This window comes from Pseudophryne corroboree, chromosome 3 (genome assembly GCF_028390025.1).
Source record: "Pseudophryne corroboree isolate aPseCor3 chromosome 3, aPseCor3.hap2, whole genome shotgun sequence".
Lineage (NCBI taxonomy): Eukaryota > Metazoa > Chordata > Amphibia > Anura > Myobatrachidae > Pseudophryne > Pseudophryne corroboree.
The window spans coordinates 699,902,344-699,928,661 of record NC_086446.1 but is presented as its reverse complement, the minus strand read 5'-3'; the positions used below and the strand labels follow the sequence as shown (position 1 = coordinate 699,928,661).

Below are 26,318 nucleotides of genomic sequence, written 5' to 3'. Positions count from 1 at the left end.
CCGTGGTCACCAGGATCCAGTCCTGAATGCCGAATCTGCGGCCCTCGAGAAGGTGAGCACTCTGCAACCACCACAGTAGTGACACCCTGGCCCTGGGGGACAGGGTGATCAACCGATGCATCTGAAGATGTGACCCGGACCACTTGTCCAGTAGGTCCCATTGGAAAGTCCTCGCATGGAACCTGCCTAAGGGAATGGCCTCAAATGACGCCACCATCTTTCCCAGGACTCGAGTGCAATGATGCACTGACACCTGTTTTGGTTTCAATAGGTCTTTGACCAGAGTCATGAGTTCCTGAGCCTTCTCAATCGGGAGATAAACCCTCTTCTGGTCCGTGTACAGAATCATGCCCAAGAAGGGTAGACGAGTCGTAGGAACCAACTGCGACTTTGGAATTTTGAGAATCAAGCCGTGTTGCTGTAACACTTTCAGTGAAAGAGATACGCTGTTCAGCAACTGCTCTCTTGATCTCGCTTTTATGAGGAGATCGTCCAAGTACGGGATAATTGTAACACCTTGCTTCCGCAGGAGCACCATCATTTCCACCATTACCTTGGTGAAAATCCTCGGGGCCGTTGAGAGACCAAACGGCAACGTCTGAAATTGGTAATGACAATCCTGTACCGCAAATCTTAGGTACGCCTGATGAGGTGGATAAATGGGGACATGAAGGTACGCATCCTTTATGTCCAGTGACACCATAAAATCCCCCCCTTCCAGGCTTGCGATGACCGCTCTTAGCGATTCCATCTTGAACTTGAACCTTTTCAAGTATAGGTTCAGAGATTTTAAATTCAATATGGGTCTGACCGAACCGTCTGGTTTCGGGACTACAAACATGGTCGAATAATAACCCGTTCCCTGTTGAAGGAGGGGAACCTTGACCACCACCTGCTGAAGATACAATTTTTGTATTGCGTATAACACTATTTCCCTCTCTTGGGGGGGAAGGTGGCAGGGCCGATTTGAAATACCGGCGAGGAGGCACCTCTTCAAATTCCAGCTTGTAACCCTGAGACACAATTTCTATTGCCCAAGGATCCACCTGAGAGTGAACCCACATGTGGCTGAAATTCCGAAGACGTGCCCCAGCCGGGCCCGACTCCGCCAGTGGAGCCCCAGCGTCATGCGGTGGATTTTGCAGAGGCCGGTGAGGACTTCTGTTCCTGGGAACTAGCTGTGTTGTGCAGCTTCTTTCCTCTGCCCCTACCTCTGGCAAGAAAGGACTCACCTCGGACTTTCTTGTTTCTTTGTAAACGAAAGGACTGCATTTGATAATGCGGTGCTCTCTTAGGCTGTGAGGGAACATAAGTCAAAAAATTTGACTTTCCAGCTGTAGCTGTGGAGACCAGGTTCGAGAGACCTTCCCCGAACAATTCCTCACCCCTGTAAGGTAAAACCTCCATATGCCTTTTTGAGTCGGCATCACCTGTCCATTGCCGAGTCCACAGGACCCTTCTGGCAGAAATCGACATAGCGTTTATTCTAGAACCCAGTAAACTAATGTCTCTTTGAGCATCTCTCATATATAGGACAGCGTCTTTTATATGCCTCAGGGTCAACAATACAGTATCCTTATCTAGGGTATCCAATTCCTCAGATAAGGTATCAGTCCATGCCGCTACAGCACTACACACCCAGGCCGACGCAATTGGCGGTCTTAGTAAGGTACCTGAATGTGTATAAATGGACTTCAGGGTAACCTCCTATTTGCGGTCAGCAGCATCTTTGAGGGTAGCCGTATCCTGGGACGGCAGGGCTACCTTTTTGGATAAGCGTGTTAAAGCTTTGTCCACCCTAGGGGAGGATTCCCATCGTAGCCTATCCGTTGGCGAGAAAGGATACGCCATAAGAATCCGTTTGGAAATCTGCATTTTCTTATCTGGAGATTCCCAAGCTTTTTCACATAACTCATTCAGTTCGTGTGAGGAGGGAAAAGTTACCTCAAGCTTCTTTCCCTTATACATATACACCCTCGTGTCAGGGACAGGGGTTTCCTCTGTGATGTGCAAAAATCCTTTATTGCTATATATCTGTGTCAACAATTTGGGATAGTGGGCGCTTATGAGACCCTGACGGTCCCTGCGACAGAGGGTCAGGCACGGGTTGAGACCCTGACTGTCCCAATGCATCATCCTTGTCAAATCTTTTATGCAAGGAATTAACATTATCATTTAAAACCTTCCACATATCCATCCAATCAGGTGTCGGCGGAGACACCACATTCATTTGCTCCCGCTCCTCTCCCACATAGCCTTCCTAATCAGACATGTCAACACAAGCATACCGACACACCACACACACACACACACACACAGGGAATATCCTTTCTGAAGACAGTTCCCCCACAAGGCCCTTTGGAGAGACAGAGAGAGAGTATGCCAGCACACACCCCAGCGCTATAATATCCCAGGAATAACACAGTAACTTAATGTTAACCCAGTAGCTGCTGTATGTATAGTTTTTGCGCATAATTATGTGCCCCCCCTCTCTTTTCAACCCTCTTCTACCGTGTATCAGCAGGGGAGAGTCCGGGGAGCTTCCTCTCAGCGGTGCTGTGGAGAAAAAATGGCGCTGGTGAGTGCTGAGGGAGAAGCCCCGCCCCCTCGACGGCGGGCTTCTGTCCCGCTTATACAGTAATTTTGGCGGGGGCTCATACATATATACAGTGCCCAGCTGTATATATGTGTACTTTTGCCAACATGAGGTCCAAAATGCTGCCCAGGGCGCCCCCACCCCCTGCGCCCTGCACCCTTACAGTGACCGGAGTATGTGAGGTGTGTGGAGCAATGGCGCACAGCTGCAGTGCTGTGCGTTACCTCTAGTGAAGATCATGAAGTCTTCTGCCGCCTGTGAAGTCTTCTTTTCTTCTCATACTCACCCGGCTTCTATCTTCCGGCTCTGCGAGGGGGACGGCGTCGCGGCTCTGGGGGGGACGGCGAGGGTGAGATCCTCCCTCTGGAGCTAATGGTGTCCAGTAGCCTAAGAAGCAGGACCTAGCTTCAGAGAGTAGGGCTGCTTCTCTCCCCTCAGTCCCTCGATGCAGGGAGTCTGTTGCCAGCAAGCTCCCTGAAAATAAAAAACCTAACAAAATACTTTCTATCAGTAAACTCAGGAGAGCTCACTGAAAAGCACCCAGCTCCTCTGGGCACAGTATCAAACTGAGGTCTGGAGGAGGGGCATAGAGGGAGGAGCCAGTGCACACCAGGAACTAAATTCTTTCTTGGGGTGCCCATGTCTCCTACGGAGCCCGTCTATTCCCCATGGTCCTTACGAAGTCCCCAGCATTGTCTAGGACGTTAGAGAAATTACATTACTTCTTCACTAAAGTAAACCCTCTCCTTGTGGTAAAAGAGGGGGCTTCGTAACTTCTAACACCACCTTTAAAGCTAAAACATGTTTTGAATGCTTTTTTGCTAACTTAGGACCTATTTCCCTGGAATCACTAGTGTCGACAAAGGAATCAGAGTCCGTGTCGGTATCAGTTTGTACTACTTGTGCAAATTTGTATGTGACCCAGAGGGGTCCCTGTGGATGAAAGGCAGAACTATTAAAAATCACATCTTCAACAGATTATTTTCAGTTTTCTGTATGAGATTCAGTCCAACCTCTTACTGATATGATTCACACTATCATGTAACCTTTCACCCAGTCAGGCTCTTGGTGTCATATTACACCTCTGTGTCCCTAACATGTCTCCCACAGTGGAAGAGTTCCCTGCCACAGACATGTCACACACGTGCACAACCACACCACAGACACTCCGGGACTTATAGGGGACAGACCCACAGTAAAATCTGTCAAAGGGACACAGATAGGATTTGCAAGTTCACAACCCAGCGCCAGTAACACAATGTCTGTGAACACAAAATGCCCACTGACATGCAGCGCTTTTATGTTAATCACACAATTATATAGCACCAAATTCACTGTGGCCCCCCCCTGTTTTGCACCCTGATACTTGTTCAGCAGTGGAGGAGGACCAGCGTTCTTCTCTGCAGTCTGGAAGAGAGAAAATGGCGCTAAGCAGTGTGCTGGCTGACTGAGGAGGAAGATCCACTTTTCAATGGCGTGTTTCTCCTCAGCTTTTATGAGGTCATTTTTAATACTGGCGGGGGCAGGACTGTGCCTCAGCAACTTATGCCCCTTATTTATGTTAGTTTCTATAGGTTTCATGCTGCCCAGGGCACCCCCCGCGCGCCCTGCACCCTGCAGTGCCTGTGTATGTGTGGGCAACATGGCACACTGCGCTCCCACCAGCCGCGTGGTACCTTTAGCCGTCACTTTCTTGATTGAAGATCTGTCTTCTAACACTCACATGTCTTCTGACTTCTGGCTCTGTGAGGGGGGTGACGGCGTGCTGTGGGAGTGAGCATCTAGGCACGCCTAGCGTTCAGTGCCCTTCAGGAGCTAATGGTGTCCTGTCAGCCAGAAGCAGATCCATGAAACTCTTTAGGAAGTTGGTTCCTACTACTGCCCCCTCAGTCCCACGAAGCAGGGAGACTGTTGCCAGCAGTTCTCCCTGAAAATAAAAAACCTAACGTAAGTCTTTTCAGAGAAACTCAGTAGAGCTCCTCTGGAGTGCATCCAGTCTGCCTGGGCACATTTCTAAAACTGAGGTATGGAGGAGGGGCATAGAGGGAGGAGCCAGTTCACACCCTTGAAAAGTCTTAAAGTGCCCATGGCTCCTGCGGAACCGTCTATACCCCATGGTACTGAAGTGGACCCCAGCATCCTCTAGGACGTATGAGAAAGTAGTTTCTGCGTCCGTCTACTCACATGCTGAGGGCCGCACAGCACAGCCAAAGGCCGCCCAGAATGTATGGTGCCACACCGCAATGAGTACAACCCCTGCCTACGCAGCCTGGCTGCGCTGGCAGGCGGTCCGGCAACAGTTGTCTTCACGGAGCGGCAGCATTGTTCGGACCACGCCCACTAAATGCTGCGGCGTCAACCCCATCCCCTACCCCCCCCGGCGCATGCGGCTGTCAATCACTATGCGATCACATCATTCCAGGATGCGGTTGCACGGTCACGGGTGGCGCATGCACCCTATGGGCAGTGTGCATGCGCAGACCTGAGGGATGTGGCCAATGCATGGGAAATCAGCTGCTGCATCCATCTCTGAATAAGGCCCTTAAATAAGTAGTGACATCTCAAGTTACGTAAATCTAATGGGTGTGTGGTCGGACGTGCCCTTGTCCCAGACATGGGAATCACTGACTTGAATAGTCACATGTACTTGGTAACAACCAACAAACATTGGGACAAGAGCTAAATAATTACTGCGCAATATCAACACTTAGAACCTGATTTAATAGTTTATATGCATGTTCACATTGTTTGGACCTTTATAGGAACCAAACCCTAGTTATCTATAGCTGGCTCTACCTTGACCTCCCAAGGTGAACATTACCTTCAATACTCTACAACCTGTTTTACAATGGTTGGTTTAGTTATTTGTTTTTTCCATCATCTAAAATTAATTTTTAAATGATGTTACAGTTTCAGACAAGAATCTGCTAGGTGTTTGAACACTTGTACCTGTGGAATAGAAATTTTAAATGTTATGATTGTGTCATTTGTGGACTGCAGGGGGTATATTTACTAAAGGTCGGTCTTGATCAATTTTAATCGATTAAAATCGATCTTAATCGATGTTGGTTTTCCAGGGTTAAAACACACATTTACTAACATTTAAAAATTAATATACAAAATCATCTGTTAGTAAATGTGTGTTTTATCCCTAGTAGTTTAACATTAATTATCGATTAAGATCATCTTTAATCAATCTGAAATCGATTAAAATCGACCCTTGGGCAGTATGGATGGTGTAATGGTTAGCATTACTACCTCCCAGCACTGAGGTCATGGGTTCAATTCCCACCATGGCTCTACCTGTGCAGAGTTTGTATATTCTCCCCGTACTTGAGTGGGTTTCCTCCGGGTACTCCGGTTTCCTACCACAGTCCAAAAATATGCTGGTAGGTTAACTGGATCCCAACAAAATTAACCCTAGTATGAATGTGTGTGCGTGCACATGTGATAGGGAATATAGATTGTAAGCTTCACTGGGGCAGGGACTGATGTGAATGGCCAAATATTCTCTGTATAGCGCTGCGGAATATGTGTGTGCTATATAAATAACTGGTAATAAATATACCCAGAGGAATTCTGGATCGATACTAGATGCACTGACAAAGGCAGGCAATCCAATAAATGTAAAACGAAAGGTACAGTACTCAGAACAAGTAAAACAATTCTTTACAGAGAAAATGAAGCTGTTACTAGCTAACCTCGTGTTAGATTTAGAAACTCTAGGAAAATCTCTGCAAAACAAATGTAGAAAACAAAACAATTGTAATTGGATTAATGTAGTGTAAGAATAAACCCAATACTGATGGACCCTGAAAACATTTTATAAAAATGCAAACAAAAAAAACAAAACAATGGACCGGATGCAACGAAGTCCGAGTTGGCCAGAGGTGCAGGTTCCCAGACGAACTCGGACTTTATTACACCCGGCCGATTTCTCAAGTTCTCAGCACGAAGCACTAGATAATTACAAAGACAGCAATTTAACTCACCTCTTCGCACTCATCTGTTCCTTTAGTTTGCTGTACATTTCTAAGGCTAAAAACATAAAAAGACATATGTAAAAATAGGATTTTAATTACCTACCGGTAAATCCTTTTCTCGTAGTCCGTAGAGGATGCTGGGGTCCATATTAGTACCATGGGGTATAGACAGGTCCACCAGGAGCCATCGGCACTTTAAGATTTTAACAGTGTGGGCTGGCTCCTCCCTCTATGCCCCTCCTACCAGACTCAATGTAGAAACTGTGCCCGAGGAGACAACATACTTCAAGAGAAGGAAATTACACAGATAGTGTCGAGATTCATACCAGCTCACACAACAAGGCAAATCCGGCCAACAGGCCGGAGAACTCAGCAACGGCTGAAACAGTACTGAAACAGGAACGAACACAGAACTTACCTAGGAACCAGGTAGTACTGAACCAAAAAACCACTGCAGGATAAAGAAGTGCTGGGCAGGAGCCCAGCATCCTCTACGGACTACAAGAAAAGGATTTACCGGTAGGTAATTAAAATCCTATTTTCTCTTACGTCCTAGAGGATGCTGGGGTCCATATTAGTACCTTGGGGATGTACCAAAGCTCCCAGAATGGGAGGGGGAGTGTGCAGGCTCCTGCAGAACTGCTTGACCAAACTTGAGGTCATCAGAGGCCAAAGTATCGAATTTGTAAAACTTAGCAAACGTGTTCGAACCCCACCAAGTAGCTGCTCGGCAAAGCTGTAAGCCGCCCAGGAAGAACCCACTTTACGAGTAGAGTGGGCCTTAACCGATTTTGGACACGCCAATCCTGCCGTAGAATAGGCATTTTGGATGGTGAACCTGATCCAGCGAGAAATCGACTGCTTCAAAGCAGGACACCCAATTTTCTTGGGATCATAGAGGACAAACAGAGAGTCAGATTTCCTGAGACGAGCAGTTCTCTTCACATAAATCTTCAAAGTACGCACAACAGCCAAGGCCTTTGAAGCAATTGAGGAGTCAGTAGCCACTGGCTCCACAATAGGTTGGTTGATATGAAAGTAGTACACAGAAACAAGTGGCGCTTAACAGTCAAGCAGTAGGAGACATTTATTTGAAAATATAAAATACAACAACCTCCCGGGGGTATAGTACAATGTTAAAACATAACAATAATACTAATATATAGTTATATAGCTAGACGTCCAGCGCGTAGCTTGGACACTAATTATAACAGAAATTAAAAGTTCAATTACTGACAACCCCAAAAGGAGCGTAATGAGCTCAATATTCAGTAAGTGTGCTTATATCACAGGTTGAAATATAAGATGTAAATGCCAGTGCATTCGAGGTCACTCACGGCTGTATTGATGAAACAATGCTGCATGGAGCCCAGGGCAGCGTTCGCCGATCAGCCGATGTTTGGCCGGCAGGATTTCAATGGATGTGTATGCGCGTAATTGCCGGGCAGTAGCTGAATGAATCTGCTCCCTGGTGCTAACCCATTGGCCAGGGAAATTAGAGCACCAGAGCCTCGGCGATGTGCGGAGTCCGTGCTGCTGAGTGCAGAAAGACCCAATGGATCCCCGCCACAGGACCACTGCAGACTAATCCGCCTCCGTGTCACCCGATTGTCACAGGCAGGTATATTGTGGCACCGGAGCACGGCGGCCAGTGGTGTAGGTGAGCTGATTGATAGCTTACTTCCCTGGGCAGCAGTATGCGGCAGTGATGAGAAGGCCTGAAGCGATCTCTGTGTATGTGTCCGTACCGAATTTGTTGATGAGGAGGCAGCAACGCTCTCACCACCGGGCCGGAATGGATGCGGCTGGGTCTTATGCGGGTGTGCAGATGAATGTCTGTGGGCTAAGTTCTCCAGGCGGCAATGAATGGACAGGGCTCCCACAGGCGGCTCCAAGGCAGGCTTTGCTGAATGGCACGGCAGTGGTGTTCCACAGGTGTATCACCTGTATCCTTAACGCGTTTCAACGCCAGCAGGGCGTCTTTTTCAAAAGGCAGGTATATATGTTTAAAAAACACTAGTGATGTCTGGCGCTATTGTATATATATATATATATATATATATACATATATATATATATAAATATGTGTATTTGCGAGTGGGTGCCTATATACACAGTCAAACCCACTCCGCACAGGTATCAGGGAATTAATCCAATACTCCCATACCTCACAAGATCTATCCAGCAGCAACAAAGGTGAAATGGCCTGTGGATATGGCCAACACAATCCACCCGATTTTTAAAAAAACCGGGTGTGAACTAAAACAAACAAAAAAAAACCCTTGCGCTATTCAGACTCAATTAGAGGCAACAAGGCTTGAATAATCTCAAATAAGATTATAATTACAAGATGATTTTATTATCTATAAAATTGATCAAATATGAACATATATAATTCATTAATAACTGTAATATGCGCATATACATAAAAATAAGACTAAAACATTAATAATAATACAACTACTAATGAGCATAAGAGGTGGATCATATAACTAACAGTGACCACAGTGGGCTAGACACTGATAACATCCTTGCTTTTAATTTTCAAATAAGACCTTCTCATCAAATGTGTTCATGAGTCATTCATAATTAGATATCATATGGTGTAATATATTTGAAGCCTTTGTTTAAAGATCTCTCAATGAATAGAATTCATCCAATTGCTCACATACACTGATGGTGCTTTACTTGTGGGATATCATTCAAAAAGGTCATGGAGGAAGTAATACACACCCGGGACTCTTAGTGCATCGCAAGCACCTGTGAGAACAAAGCTCCCGTCTCAATTGCCACAAATGATGTCCTCCGTCTCCCACTGAAACTGGCTCCCGTGCACACACCTGTATTGGTTTGGAGAGAGAAGTAACAGTCCGGCTCCCGGAGCCCCGCGCACTGCAGGCGCTAGAGATAGATTCCGCTCCTGTTTTCCAGCCGCCGCATATAGCGTCCTCTCGTCTCCTGCGTGTCAGTCTCAGACACCGCTGCACTTCAATGAGAGCTAACAGCCAAGATCCACCGGGTCACAGATAGGGCACTTTCTCTGACGCGTTTTGCTTCTAATTGAAGCTTCCTCATAGAGACTAGAGGTATATATGTTGGTTGATATGAAAAGCAGAGTCCTGAGTTCTGCCCTATCTTCATGGAAGACCAGATAGGGACTTTTACAGGACAAAGTCCCCAATTCCGACACACGTCGAGCAGAAGCCAAGGCCAACAAAGTTACCGCCTTCCATGTGAGAAACTTGATTTCAGCCTCCCGTAGAGGCTCAAACCAATCCGATTGCAGGAACTGCAACACCACATCCAGATCCCATGGTGCCGTTGGTGCCACAAAGGGGAGCTGGATGTGCAGAACCCCTTTCAAAAAGGTCTGAACCTGAGGGAGGACAGCCAATCGTTTCTGGAAGAAAATGGATAAGGCCGAATTCTGGACCTTGATGGAGCCCAATCTCAGGGCCAAATCCACACCTGCTTGCAGGAAAAGGAGAAACCGTCCAAGATGAAACTCCACCACAGGAAACTTCTTGGAATCACACCAAGACACATACTTTTTCCAAATTCGTTACCCCCTTACTAGCCTGTATCAGGGTAGGAATAACCTCGCTCAGAATAACCTTCCGAGCTAAGATCTGGCGCTCAACCGCCATGCCGTCAAACGTAGCCGTGGTAAGTCTTGATAAGCGAACGGCCCCTGTAGTAGAAGATCTTCCCGAAGAGGCAGAGGCCTTGGATCTTCCAGCAGGAGATCCAGTAGATCAGCGTACAAAGCCCTCCTTGGCCAGTCCGGAGCAATGAGGATTGCCAGAACCTTTGTTCTTTTTACAAGCTGTAGAACTCTTGGAATGAGAGGAAGTGGAGGGAACATATAAACTGACGGGAACACCAACGGTATTACCAGTGCGTCCACTGCCACTGCTTGTGGGTCTCTCAACCTGGAACAGTACCTCCACAGCTTCTTGTTGAGACGGGAGGCCATCATGTCTATGTGAGGAACCCCACCACCAACCGGTTACCTCCTCGAACACCTCCGGGTGGAGGCCCCACTCTCATGGATGGAGATTGTGTCTGCTGAGGAAGTCCGCTTCCCAGTTGTCTACTCCCAGAATAAAGATTGCTGACATCGCTACTGCGTGCCTTTCCGCCCAGAGGAGGATTCTTTTCACCTTGCTGGTTTATGTAGGCCATTGTGGTCACGTTGTCCGACTGCGCCTGAACAGCCTGATCCTGTAGAAGGTGTGCCGCTTGAAGAAGGCCGTTGTATACGGCTCTTAGCTCCAGGATGTTTATCGGAAGAAGGGATTCCTGACTTGACCACCTTGCTTGGAAGGTTTCCCCTTGAGCGACTGCTCCCCAACCTCTTAGACTTGCATCCGTGGTTAGAAAAATTCAGTCCTGAACTCCGAACAATTGGCCTTCCAGAAGGTGAGGTAGGTGCTGCCACCAGAGAAGCGAAATCCTTGCTTTCGGTGACAGACATATACTCTGGTGCATATGTAGGTGAGATCCCGACCACTGGTCCAAAAGATCCAGTTGAAAGGACCGAGCATGAAACCTTCCGTACTGCAGAGCCTCATAGGAGGCAACCATCTTCCCCAGAAGGCGGATGCACTGATGAACCGATACCCGGGCCGGCTTCAAGACATACCAGACCATTGTTTGAATCGCCAATGCTTTCTCCACCGGTAGAAACACCCCCTGAAACTCCGTGTCGAGGATCATCCCCAGGAAAGACAGCCTCCTTGTCGGCTCCAGATGAGACTTTGGTAGGTTCAGGATCCAACCGTGCTCCTTGAGCAGATGCGTTATGAGAGCAATGGATCTGAACAACTTCTCCATGGATGATGCCTTAATCAGTAGGTCGTCCAGATACAGAATTATGTTCACCCCCTGCTTGCAGAGAGAACCATCATCTCTGCCAACACATTGGTGAAAATCCTCAGTGCTGTGGAGAGACCGAATGGCAGTGCATGAAACTGATAGTGATCGTCTAACAGTGCAAACCTGAGGTAAGCCTGATGCGGCGACCAAATGGGAATGTGGAGGTACGCATCCTTGATGTCCAGGGACACCAGGAACTGCACCTCTGTAACTCCTGAGATAACCGCTCGCAGAGACTCCATTTTGAATTTGAAGTCCCTGAGATAAGGGTTCAATGATTTCAAGTTCAGAATTGGCCTGACCGAACCATCTGGCTTCGGTACCACAAAAGGGTTCAAACAGTAACCCTTGTTCAACTGATGAGGTGGAACTGGAACAATGACCTCTGACAATACCAATTTTCGGATAGCGTCCAGTAAAACAGCTCTGTCTGCCGGCAAGTTTGATTTGAAGAATCGGTGAGGTGGGAGAGTTTGAAACTCCAGCCTGTACCCCCTGGACACAATATCCTGTATCCAGGGATCCAGGCCGGACGACACCCAGATGTGGCTGAAATGTCGGATTCTCGGTCCCACCTGACTTACTTCCAGGCTATGCAGTCCACCGTCATGCTGAGGACTTTGAGGCACCAGAAGAAGGCTTTTGGTCCTGGGAACCTGCGGGAGCAGGCTTCTTGGATTTGGCACGTCCACCTCTAAAGAAGGTGTGAGAGGGCTTGTTCTTTCTAGTCCTAGTGGGCCTTAAGGACTGACGTGTTGGGAGAAAAAGGCTTCTTCGTAGCCGGTGCAGCTGAGGGGAGAAAAGGACACTTACCCGCTGCAGCTGTGGCAATCCACGCATCCAGCGCCTCCCCAAACAGAGCCTGACATGTATAGGGTAGGCTCTCCACACTCTTCCTGGATTCCGCGTCCGCAGACCATTGGTGCAGCCAGAGACCCCTGCAAGCCGAGACGGACATGGAGGGGATCCCCGCAGCCATGGAACCCAGATCCTTCATGGATTCCACCAGAAACCCTGCAGAATTCTGTATGTTACGTAAAAACAAATCAACGTCACCTTTATCCATCGTAGTCAAGTCCTCCTGCAGAGTGATTGACCACTTTGCAATTGCTTTTGAAATCCATGCACAGGCAATAGTAGGCCGCAATATCGCCCCTGAAGCCACTTAAATGGAATGGAGCGTAGCATCCACCTTGCGATCCGCCGGGTTTTTCAAAGCGGTAGATCACGGGACAGGCAAAACCACTTGTTTTGACAGCCTGGAAACAGAGGCGTCAACTATAGGCAGGGACTCACATTTTTTTCTATCATCCTTTTAGGGATCTGGAATTTTTTCTCTGGGTTCTCCCAGGCCTTTTCAAAAATGGCATTTAATTTCTTAGAATCAGGGAAGGTGAGAGGGGCTTTCTTACGGTCTGTGAAAAAAGCCTCCTCAACCTGCTCAGGAGGTGTGTCAGAAATATTTAACACATCCCGCATGGCCTCAATCATCAACTGCACCCCCTTAGCAAGTGATGCCGTCCCCCTTGACACATCCCCATCACCGTCTGCTGTGTCAGAATCGGTATCCGTGTCATCCTGCGTAATTTGGGCAAGAGCACGTTTGTGAGAATGTACCGCAGGGGGCCCCGGGGGAGCAGTATCGGACCATATTGCCATAGAGGACTGCAATACCTGAGTTGCATGCTCAGTCCTTGTAACCCTTTCAGAAATCTGAGAAATAGCCCCCCTACGAGAGGCTAACCACTCCGGTTCCCTAGCCGGGATCTGCGCCACAACAGTGCAATCCTGATGGGATGGGATCTTCCTGAGAAGCTATATCCTTTTCAGCATATGAGACTCTAGACATGGTTGCTTGCACACCCCACATACACACAGGGTACAGGGCAGACAGAGTTTCCCCCCCATGAATGGCAGAGAAACACAGAGATTGGAGCCAATCCACACACAGCGCTATACAGGTATAGGGGGACCCTTAACCAGCGCTGACTGTGTGCCTTAATAGGTGACACAGTCTATACACAGCCTCCCCTCCCTACTACAACCCCCTGGTACCGTATAGATAGCTGGAGTTGCTCTGGAGGGACTGCTCTTCACAGGCAGCGTGTCTGCAGGAAGGAAAATGGCGCTGAACACTGCTGGGTCCGCTCTGAGGAGAAGCTCCGCCCCCTTAATGGCGCCGTCTTCCCGCTCTTCCAAGATTATACTGGCCTGAGGATTTTGTGCTGGCTGAGATCAGAGGACACCGACAGGCTTTCTGGTCAGTGTAGGGTTAAGGCGCCGGCTCAGGGCGCCCCACACAGCACCGCATCATGTACCACTGAGCCCCCGGAGAGCAGTCAGTACTGCGCTCCCTACCCTGTAGCCGCCATCTTCACATCGGCTCCCCGCTTGCCAGGGAGCAGATGACTCACTCGCCACACTTCAGCTCTGCAAGGGGGTGGCGGCATGCTGCCGGGGTGAGCGTTTCCCTGCGGCTGGGAGAGATCTATCCCCTCTGGAGCTCAGTGTTCAGTCAGCGGAGACAGTAGCTCAGACCCCGCAGGGCGGACACTGCTCTTCCCCCCTCAGTCCCTCGATGCCAGCAGCCTCCCTGTAAAATAACAAACTCTAAAAAAACTTTTACTAAAGAAGCTCTATAGAGCTCCCCTAGCTGTGACCGGCTCCTCGGGCACATTTTCTAAACTGAGACTGGTAGGAGGGGCATAGAGGGAGGAGCCAGCCCACACTTTTAAACTCTTAAAGTGCCAATGGCTCCTGGTGGACCAGTCTATACCCCATGGTACTAATATGGACCCCAGCATCCCCTAGGACGTAAGAGAAATATAGTATATTGTAAAAATGCTACAACTACGCTAATGACCAAAGCAAAAACAGGATTTTGATACCTACCGGTAAATCCTTTTCTCCTAGTCCGTAGAGGATGCTGGGGTCCACTTCATGACCATAGGGTATAGACGGTTCCGCAGGAGCCATGGGCACTCTTAAGACTTTTCAATGGGTGTGAACTAGCTCCTCCCTCTATGCCCCTCCTCCAGACCTCAGTTATAGGAACTGTGCCCAGGGAGACGGCTATTTCGAGGAAAGGATTTACTTTAAACTAGTGGTGAGATACATACCAGCTCACACCTCAACCATGCCGCACAACATGGCATTCAACAGAACACACGCCAACAGGCATGAACCAATTACAGCAACATGCTGAAACTAATATAACACAACTTGTGTAACTCTAATAACAAAACTGCAAGTAAAGTACGCACTGGAACGGGCGCCAAGCATCCTCTACGGACTAGGAGAAAAGGATTTACCGGTAGGTATCAAAATCCAGTTTTCTCATACGTCCTAGAGGATGCTGGGGTCCACTTCATGACCATGGGGTTTATACCAAAGCTCCAGTACGAGCGGGAGAGTGCGGATGACCCTGCAGCACCGATTGACCGAACTTGAGGTCTTCATCGGCCAAAGTGTCAAACTTGTAAAATTTAGCAAATGTGTTTGACCCTGACCAAGTAGCTGCTCGGCAAAGTTGCAATGCCGAGACCCCCAAGGCAGTCGCTCAGGATGAGCCCACCTTCCTAGTGGAATGGGCCTTCACCGACGTCGGTAATGGCAATCCAGCCGTAGTATGAGCGTGCTGAAACGTACTTCTGATCCAACGCGCAATAGTCTGCTTGGAAGCAGGACACCCAAACTTGTTGGGAGCATACAGGACAAACAAAGACTCTGTTTTCTGTATTCGAGCTGTTCTAGTGACACAAATCTTCAAAGCCCTAACCACACCTAGAGACTTTGACTAAGTAAACGTGTCAGTAACTACTGGCACCACAATAGGTTGGTTTATGTGGAAAGATGAAACCACCTTCGGAAGAAAATGTTGACGAGTTCTCAACTCTGCCCTATCTTCATGGAAGATCAGGTAAGGGCTCTTGTGAGACAAGGCCCCCAATTCAGACACCCGCCACGCGGATGCCAATGCCAAAAGCATCACCACTTTCCAAGTGAGAAACTTCAACTATATCTCATGTAGAGGCTCAAACCAATCTGATTGAAGGAACTGCAACACCACATTAAGGTCCCATGGTGCCACTGGAGGCACAAATGGAGGCTGGATGTGCAGAACCCCTTTCACGAAGGTATGAACCTCTGGAAGAGAGGCCAATTGTTTTTGGAAGAACACTGACAAGGCCGAAATCTGGACCTTGATTGATCCCAATCGTAAGCCCGCCTCCACACCAGCCTGCAGAAAATGGAGAAAAAGTCCCAACTCAAACTCTTCCGTAGGAGCCTTCTTGGATTCACACCAAGACACATATTTTCTCCAAATACGGTTGCAATGTTTCGACGTTACTCCTTTCCTGGCCTGAATAAGGGTGGGGATGACTTCCTTGGGAATACCCTTTTCGGGCTAGGATCTGGCGCTCAACAGCCATGCCGTCAAACGTAGCCGCGGTAAGTCTGCTGCAGCAGGTCCTCGCGAAGAGGAAGAGGCCGAGGATCTTCTATGAGCAACTCCTGAAGATCTGGGTACCAAGTCCTCCTTGGCCAGTCTGGTGCAATGAAGAGTGCTTGAACTCTTGTTCTTCTTATGATCCTGAGCACTTTTGGGATCAGCAGAAGTGGAGGGAAGACATACACCGACCGGAACACCCACTGGGCCACCAGCGCATCCACTGCTATTGCTTGAGGGTCTCTCGACCTGGAACAATATTTCTGAAGCTTCTTGTTGAGACGAGATGCCATCATGTCTACTTGAGGAACTCCCCAAAGACTTGTCACCTCTGTGAAGACTTCTTGGTGTAGGCCCCACTCTCCTGGATGGAGATCGTGTCTGCTGAGGAAGTCTGCTTCCCAGTTGTCTACTCCCGGAATGAAAATTGCCGACAGAGCCTTTACACGTCTTTCTGCCCAGAGGAGGATCTTCGTCACCTATGCCATTGCCGCTCTGCTTTTCATTCCGCCCTGCCTGTTTATGTACGCGACTGCTGTTACATTGTCCGACTGGATCTGAACGGAATGATCTTGAAGAAGATGTACCGCTTGTTGAAGGCCGTTGTAAATGGCTCTCAATTCCAGCCGTTTATGTGAAGGCAGGCTTCCTGACTTGACCATTTTCCCTGGAAGCTTTCTCCCTGAGTGACAGCTCCCCAGCCTCGGAGACTTGCATCCGTGGTTACCAGGAGCCAGTCCTGAATCCCGAACCTGCGTCCCTCTAGTAGGTGAGAACTGTGTACCAACCACAGGAGCGAAATCCTGGCTTTTGACGACAGGATTATCTTCCGGTGCATGTGTAGGTGGGATCCCGACCACTTGTTCAACAGGTCCCACTGGAATACCCTGGCATGGAACCTGCCAAACTGTATAGCCTCGTAGGCCGCCACCATCTTCCCCAACAACCGAATGCACTGATGGATCGACACACTCAATGGTTTCAATATCTGTTTTACCATATTCTGGATTTCCAGAGCCTTTTCCACCGGAAGAAATACTCTCTGAACTTCTGTGTCCAGAATCATCCTGAGAAAAGACAATCATGTTGTCGGTTCCAACTTTGACTTTGGATAATTTATGATCCAACCGTGTTGTTGTAGTATTGACAGGGAGAGTGTGATGTTTTGTAACAGCTGCTCCCTGGATCTCGCCTTTACCAGGAGATCGTCTAGATAAGGAATTATAGTGACTCCTTTTTGACGCAGGAGAACCATCATCTCCGCCATCACCTTGGTGAATACCCTCGGCACCGTGGAGAGACCGAAAGGTAATGTCTGGAATTGGTAATGGCGATCCTGAACCGCGAATCTCAGATAAGCCTGGTGAGGAGGATAAATGGGATCATGCAGGTAAGCATCTTTTATGTCTACAGACACCATGTAGTCCCCCTCCTCCAGACTGGAAATCACTGCCCTCAGTGATTACATTTTGAACTTGAATCGTTTCAAGTAGAGATTCAGATTTTTCAGGTTTAGGTTTTTCAGCCGTCCGGCTTCGGAACTACAAAAAAGGCTTGAATAAAACCCCTCCCCTTGTTGTGATAAAGGTACCAGGACTATGGTCACTACCTGATCCTGACAATTTTTGGATTGCCGATGTTACTGCTTCCCTTTCTGGAAGAGAAGCTGGCAATGTCTATTTGAAAAATCGGCATGAGGGAACGTCTTGAAACTCCAGCTTGTATCCCTGGGACACTATTTGCAACACCCAGGGATCCAGGCCAGACAGAATCCAACCTTGGCTGAACAGTGTGAGACGTGCCCCCACACGAGCGGCCTCCCGCAAAGGAGCCCCTGCATCATGCTGAAGATTTGGCAAGTAGGGGTAGACTTCTGCTCCTGGGAACCTGAAGCTGCTGTGGACTTCTTTCCCTTTCCCCTTGCCCTACCCGCAAAGAAGGGGGTACCGCTCGCTTTTTTGTATTTATTGGGCCTAAAGGACTGCATGTGCGGGTGATATGTCTTTTTTGTCGGCGCAGGCGCAGAGGGCAAAAATGTCGACTTACCTGCGGTAGCCGCCAAGACTAACGCATCCAGTCCATCGCCAAATAAGGCCTCACCTTTATATGGAAGAGCCTCCATATTTCTTTTGGAATCTGCATCCGCGTTCCACTGGCGAATCCACAACGCCCGCCGAGCTGATACTGCCATGGTAGCGGCTTGTGAACTCAAGAGTCCAATATCTTTCATTGCTTCTAGCATGTATGCAGCAGCGTCTTTGATATCCCCTAACTTAAGGAGTATCTCATCTTTATCAATCGTGTCAATTTCTGATGACACGCTTTCTGACCATTTTTCAATAGCGCGACTCACCCACGCGCAAGCAATTGTGGGCCTGAGTAGCGTACCATTGGCAACATAAATGGATTTCAATGTAGTTTCCACCTTTCGGTCTGCCGGCTCTTTTAGTGAAGCCGTGCCAGGTGCAGGGAGAATTACCTTCTTTGTCAGCCTGGGCAGTGCACTGTCTAACACAGGGGGTGACTCCCATTTTTTCCTGTCCTCCACCGGGAAAGGATAAGCTATCTGAATTCTCTTGGGAATACAAAATTTATTTTTGGGATTCACCCACATCCCTTCAAAGAGTGTATTAAGCTCGTGGGAAGGAGGGAAAGTGACCTTAGATTTATATTCTTTATAGAAATAAGCCTTCTCCTGAGGTACAGGAGTGGCTTCCGTGACTTCCAGAACTTCCCTTATAGCCACAATCATATATTGTATATTTTTTGGCAATTTATGCTCTATTTCTCTGGAGTCACTATCGTCGACACAAGAATTAGTGTCCGTGTCGGTATCAGTATTCTCCATATTCGCAAATGGTCTCCCAGAGGGGTCGCCTGCGGATGGAAGAACAGAGCCCTGAAAAATCACATCCTCCACAGATTTTCTCCAGCACTCAGCATGAGATTTTAGACTTATCTAATCTCCTATTGATATGATGCATACTATCACGTATTTCTTTCACCCATGCAGGCTCTTGGTGTGCCGGCAGCGCCACCACATTACACTTCTGTGTCCCTAAAATGGTTTCCTCCGGGGAGGAACTCCCTGCCTCTGACATGTCTTACACACGTGTACAACACACACACAGACACACTGGGACTTATAGGGGACAGACCCACAGTAAAATCTGTCAGAGGGACACAGTTTAGGAGCAGCCAGTTCACAATCCCAGCGCCAGTATCTAATGCCTGTGAACACAGAATGCCCACTGACATGCAGCGCTTTTTACACAGTAAAACACACTTGTAAAGCACCAAATTCACTTGTGCCCCCCCCCCCCTGTTTTGCACCCTGATACTTGTAGTCAGAAGTGAAGGAGGACCAGCGATGTCTCTGCAGCCTGAGGAGAGAGAACATTGCACTGAGCAGTGTGCTGGCTGCCTGAGGAAGAAGCTCCGCCCTTTTTACCTCAGAAACTTTTCATAATATTTATACTGGCGGGGGTAGGGCTGAGCCTGGGCATCTTATGACCCCTTTTTGCCAGTTTATAGAGGTGTTTTTGCTGCCCAGGGCACCCCCTCCCCCCGCGCCCTGCACCCTGCAGTGCCTGTGTGTGTGGGCAGCAATGGCGCGCTGCGCTCCCGCCAGCCGCGCCGTACCTCAGCCGTCACCTTTCTTGATAGAAGATCTGTCTTCTTCTACTCACCTGTCTTCTGACTTCTGGCTCTGTGAGGGGGGTGACGGCGTGCTGTGGAAGTGAGCATCTAGACACAGCTAGCGTTCAGTACCCTTCAGGAGCTAATGGTGTCCTGTCAGCCAGAAGCAGAGCCATGAAACTCTTCAGGAAGTTGGTTCCTACTTCTGCCCCCTCAGTCCCACGAAGCAGGGAGTCTGTTGCCAGCAGTTCTCCCTGAAAATAAAAAACCTAACATAAGTCTTTTCAGAGAATCTCAGTAGAGCTCCTCTGGAGTGCATCCAGTCTGCCTGGGCACATTTCTAAAACTGAGGTCTAGAGGAGGGGCATAGAGGGAGGAGCCAGTTCCCACCCATTGAAAAGTCTTAAGAGTGCCTATGGCTCCTGCGGAACAGTCTATACCCCATGGTCATGAAGTGGACCCCAGCATCCTCTAGGACGTATGAGAAATAAAAGTGTAACACAGCAGCTGCGGAATGGGATAATCTGTTAGACCAATGTCTTTCTAGACCAATACCTTATGTAAAGCTATTTCTATCAATTATAGATTACTAAGTGAAGACCTAGAGCAAGACTTGGTCAGCCAGGGCGTGTGCAAATTTCTGACACAATTTTAAATTCTTTCTATTAATGACTAAGTATGAGGATTGCTGAGATTGTGCACACTGCTATTACATAAATGTGTACCGCAGGACTTATTTGTCCCCCCACAGATGGTATAGAATGGGTTTATCTGATGATCATGCTTGCCCTACATGTGCCTCGGAGGAGGCTGACCTTTATCACTTTCTTTCGGAGTGTCCAGTGGTTTAGTGCTTGTGCAAGCTGGTAAGGCGGAAGGCGGAGATCCACCTGGCTAACTTTGTGTCTTACTCCATTTTACAAGAATGGATACACCCAACCCCTATTAACTTTTTATTTCCTGAATGGACTGGGAGGAGATGGTGTTTGATCAGGATAAAAAGGCCTCTTTCTTTTTTGATACATGGGAAAGTTTTACTGCAACTTTGCTAACCTCTACACAGTTCCAGATCCATTTGTAACAAACATTTGCCTCTACTGGTATGAAATTCTTTTGGGTGATCCTCCCATTACGTTGCCAGGCAGTTGAGTGGAAGTCACACACACCCCCCCCTCCCTTTTTTAAATCTCCCTATCATTCTTAATTGTATTTATTACTTGTGTTTAATTTCAAGCATTAGTTACTTAAATGTTAAATGTACTTTTACACAAGACTTGGGCTATGTCAGAGGTTCTCATGCGTGGTACTCAAGGAACCCCAACGGTCCAGGTTTTAATTTATCCACAGGTGACTTAATTAGCCCGTCAGTCAATTTGATTTAACCATCTGTGCTGAGCCATGGATATACCTAAAACCTGGACAGTTGATGTGCCTTGAGGACCGCGTTTGAGAACCTCTGAGCTGTTTAAATGTTTATCTATTGTGACGGATGCCCATGGGAATGCGCTGGGATATGTTTATTGCATACTGCTTATCACAGCATATAATGCTTTTTATGCCTGACTCATAGGCCTGTGCCTTGCAATTTCTGCCTACAGTGTTTTTGCGTCAATAAAAAAAAGTTGAAAAATATACATAAAGGTGTTACATAGATTGTACTTCTATATTGCTAATGTGTAATGTTAGAGTGGCTTAAAGTCACTAGAAAACAGCTAGAGCGGACGCCCTGCACATAAGAATTCATTAAGCATGGCTCCATAATAACATCGAATAAGTGGAAAGGCTCAGTGATAATTAATAACAGAAATGTTACAACCAATTATCCAGACACTATTCTAAGGTAAGGAGTGTGTCCTGCTGCATAAAAAGCACACTATCCGTATTATTTATTTTCCAAAATATTTTTACACTGCAAATTGACTCTATAATAACTGGAATTGTTCAGGTTTCCATAAAGGTGTTAGGGGTCTATTTACTAAGCCTTTGATAGAGATAAAGTGGATGGAGATAAAGTACCAGCCAATCAGCTTCTAACTGCCATGTCACAGGCTTGGTTTGAAAAATGACAGTTAGGATCTGATTGGCTGGCACTTTATCTCCATCCAAGGCTTAGTAAATAGACCCCTTAGTATCTCTGCTTGCAGAATTTAGCTTTTCCTACAGAGTAATAGTTTTAGTCACTGCTCCACAATGATGTTATCTCTCTCCTGTCATCCGTCGCCTGCCAGTTGTATCCATGACAGCTTGGCCGCAGGACCAGAATAAAGGGGTGGATGGGGCTACAGCCTCAGGCCTCCAGATAAAAATGACAGCATGATGATGACCAGCCACTCACTTGGCCACACGGTCGGACATAAGTAATAAAACTGTATTTCTAATTACCTACCAAAATTATGCAATTTTCTACTTTTATGTTATTAGGGAGCTGTTGCTCATAGTGTATGGGGTGTAGACACCCACACAGCATTAGCCACACCCAAACTGCACCGGCCACACATCCTCCGCTTCTCAGTATAGGTCCTTGATCATTTGCAGCCCCAGCCCGATGTGGTCCTTATTCGGGCCCTTCAAGTTGGAAGCATAGCTAGTTCAGAGGTTTGAAACTAACACCATATGCAAGGGGCAAGGCAGACAACAAATACCTGTATTTGCTTATAATCTGTCTAGCACAAGCATGTGTGCACAAGCACAAAAGCAGAGAACATTTTTTAGGTTAGAATGCACTAAATATGGGAACGTTCCATTATGTGCACATTATTCAAATATTTTAATTTCATATGGCCAAAGCAACTTGACGCTATCGTTTCTGCAGAGGCTGACATCACAACTTGGCGGGCACATGTAAATGCCGCCCAGTTGTGATGTCAGAAACATTACATCGGGTGGACGATTGGGATTGGATACTAGGATTATTGACTGGATAAGATCTTGGTTGCAGGATAGAAAACAGAGAGTTGTGGTAAATGGAGTGCATTCACAGGAGGGAAATGTTACCAGTGGAGTACCCCAGGGATCTGTACTTGGACCAGTGCTTTTTAATATCTTTATTGGTGACCGACGCCGAAATCCCAACACCACTTGGAATCATGGCACTGGGACCTTGACTGCTGAGATCCCGAAAGTAAGTAGTGGGGTGCCGGTTAGGGCCAGGCGAAGGGGGGATAGTGTAAGGAACTAGAGGGGGAAGGGGGTTGCCATAGCTGACAAACCCACCTCCTCAATCCCCTGTGAGTCTTAGCCCTAGCCGCCATGCCCTGTGATTAGCAGTAGCCGCCACCCCCACTATATTTACCCCAGCAGCCACCCCATGGGGTAGGGGGCAAGGAAGGAGTGAATGAATTACCACGCCCCCTGTCTGAATTCTAAAAGTCGGGCTGCAACAGTCAATCATGTGACCGCCATCATCCCAACCGCCTCATATGCTATCACACCCGTGTTTAGTACTCTAGAGTGTGCATCTGCATTGTTTTTTCTGTAAGGAGAACACAAATCAAATCAAAACTGCTGTAAGAAGAACGCAATGGATAGAACCATAGAAATTCAATTTAAAAACAGCCATGAACGTTTCAAAGGCATTTTAAACATAATGGAATTGGTAAGCTGAAATATGCTGCCACGCATAACGATGCTAGAGTGCAAAAAGTAATCCAGATTTATGGATCTTGGCCACTGGTTCCTAGCTGACATTTCAAAACAGTGATGTCACGGATAATATACTTCTTATGTCAAACATGTACAAAAGCCAAAGGGGTATATTCAATTGAAGTCGAAAGCTGCAGTCTGTCGAAAAGACGTCAGTTTTAGACTTTTTAAGGTCGAATCGTCAATAGTCAATACAACCCAAAAATTTTCGACAAGTCGATGAATTAGACTTGTCGAAAAGCACGTGGATCGGCAGAATAGCTGCCGCTCCACGTGCTTGTCGGTTTTGGGCCCCTTTTTCGACCATCTCAGTTCGACGTTAAAAAAAGTCGAATGAGATGGGGACAGCAGCGCCGGAGACGGGGAGAGCCGAGGCGGGGACGGTGTGAGCAGCGCTGGAGGACAGCCGCCGCTCACAGCAGCGTCCACCCGGCTCCAGCAAGCGAGACCTCGCTTGCTGGAGCCGGGTGGACACTGCCGTGAGCGGCGGCTGTGAGAGAGGGGGAAACGGGGAGCGGCGGCAGCTGTGACAGGGGGGACGGAGCGGCGGCTGTGAGACAGGAGGGACGGGGGAGAGCAGCGCTACAGCAGCGGCTATATAGCTGCTGCTGTAGCACGGCTCTCCCCCCCCCTTCCCCCCCGCATCTCAATTCGACTTTTGTCGAATTGAAATGTCCATTGAATAGGCCAGGTCGGATCCATTCCGAAAAATGAATGTTGGAATGGATCCGACTTCAATTGAATATACACCAAAAAGTGTTGCTGCTCCCTCTGACCCATGTGTCCTGCTAAGACCGAGAAACTGGAAACTGCATTCTCAAACCCTTAAAAGACTTTCTAAAGCTTCCTGACATTACATCCTAAGACCTCCTGTCCCATCTTAGGATAGAGTGATACAGGCACAGTTAGAACACTGTATACACACTAGATCTAAGCTTGCCCCTGCTGTATATTAATAATACACGTCCTATTTAATAAGTAGCTTTTCAACAATACGAGCCCCTTTAAGTAAAAATCCTGATCAACGTTTACACAAGTAATCAAGTAAAACATGTATAGATTTCATTATCTTTCTTGGCCATCACCCTATAACCTCTCTCCTCTATATCCATGAACATCATGCCTGATTCTTAGCTATATGTCAAATGTACAAGAGTCGAGCCATTGATGGTTGTAAATTTTTACTCACCCGGAAGGCACAGTTGTAGCTTGTCAACTACAGTAGCGATATTTCTTTGATGTATTCTACACCTGATGGTTTCTTCTGTCTTAGCAATTACCTAGGTGGTAAAAGAGATAATGCAATGTCATATTAGAAACCATTAAAACTATTTTTGCATTCCCACAGAAAATCTATCTGGAAAGAATAGTTTTCTCACCTCCTTCCCTGCTTCTTGAAGTTCTTGGTTGGTGTCGGTAACTTGCACCTTAAAAAAAAAAAATGATTTTGCCTTAGTTACAAAAATAAGCAAATAAAGCCCTAATGCGGCTGCTCACCCTTGTAATCAGATCATGATTCATGAGAGACTTAGGACAAAACCAGGCAAATTCAAATTAACTCTACAGTTTGAACTTGCACTTTTGCTCACAAAGGGCTTTTGTTAACTTTAATTACTTATGACAGTTTGTACTAACAGAATCTGTGGCAAACTTCTCAAATTTACTTGGGATTTTTGAACTCTTCGTGTTCCTGTGGGTCTGTCAAACAATTCAAATCATTGACCCAATTGGCCACTGGTCCCTTTTTGATAACCTCAATGAGGTCTATGCTCCATTCATTGTCCGCGAGAAGATGGCCCTGGCATTTTTCTTATAATTAAACATTCATACTTTGCTGAACGCAAACACTGGGTGGTTGATTCACATCAAAAGTGGAAATCTACAAACCGCAGCAAGATTTCCATGCTGCAGGTGCAGGCCGAGCGAAACCTCGGATTTTCCCACATATTGAGTGACTCATTAGGTCATCGTAATAAGGAAGCAAATTCGTGTTGATTCAAAATCTCATTAATTTCGTAAACAAAGATGTTCAGTGACCTCATTGATGGCGCGTTTTGTGTCCTGTTATCTGAATATCATTTATATAATGGACTTCCCAATCATAAGGCCAGCTGAACTGCGCTCGACCTGTCTGGTGCGTGCATTTTTTGTTTGCAGAAGTGTAAAGGGAGCTAAAAGGGTTGGTACGGAATGACCTCTGATTAAACTTCTGACACTTCTCTGGAAGGTGAAGCGTAATCTTCCCAAAGCTGAACGCTCAGCACAGTTACCAGTGATATCCCACACGTAATTGAAAATTCTAGCTCATCCCGAAGGGTCCGAGAGTAATTTGGCAGGGGTTGCTGGAAAGGAATTAAAAGGGGAAAAAAAAAATTCTTGTGTGCGTTTTGCAAAAAGCGTACAAGCGACGTCCATGCACCTGCGACACAAAACAACAGTCTGAGAGAATACGGGAGACTATTAGCTAATGACGTGCAGGTGCTGACACAGAGCAGAGACATTATCGTATTAAGCACACGCATATACTGTAGAAAAAAATATGCTGGTTTGACATGGATAAAATATTGAGCTAATGAGGATTATATCATTAATGAACAAAGCAAGACTTTTCTTTCTATGCCCTTCATTGGGGGCGGCCAGAGCAATGGGGGGGGGTAGTGGTTCTCCAAAGCTTTGGTTCTCCAGTTCCATTAGTAATATAGTGTCTGTTACTTGACGTTAGATTTTTCGAATAATGTTTAGACCATAAGCATACAGTACAAGATATATGTAACCATGTACATGGAAAGGATAGCACTGATCTATAATACTGCGCAAACATTTTTTTAGGCAGGTATGGAAAAAATGCTGCAAAGTAAGGATACTTTCAAAAATAGAAGTGTTAATAGTTTATTTTTTTCAATTAACAAAATGCAAAGTGAATTAACAGAAGAGAAATCTAAATCTAATCAATATTTGGTGTGAACACCCTTTGCCATCAAAATAACATCAATTCTTCTAGGTACACTTGCACCAAGTTTTTGAAGGAACTTGGCAGGGAGGTTGTTCCAAACATCTTTGAGAACTAACCACAGATCTTTTGTGGATGTAGGCTTGCTCAAATCTTCATGCAATCCCAGACACCTGCCTA

General features: G+C 47.1%; 1 protein-coding gene across 5 annotated transcripts in view; it reads right to left on the bottom strand.

The window, feature by feature from the left end:
- The window catches only part of LOC135056636 (exocyst complex component 6-like), a 606,161-nt gene that overhangs the window by 329,285 nt on the left and 250,558 nt on the right, over positions 1–26,318 (bottom strand). For all 5 annotated transcript variants that reach the window (XM_063962052.1, XM_063962055.1, XM_063962057.1 and 2 more), the window contains exons 3-5: positions 24,568–24,615; positions 24,378–24,468; positions 6,589–6,634 (exon numbers count right to left, since the gene is read on the bottom strand). In XM_063962052.1, the coding sequence (XP_063818122.1) occupies positions 6,589–6,634; positions 24,378–24,468; positions 24,568–24,615 (185 nt within the window). The remainder of the gene's footprint in view (positions 1–6,588; positions 6,635–24,377; positions 24,469–24,567; positions 24,616–26,318) is intronic.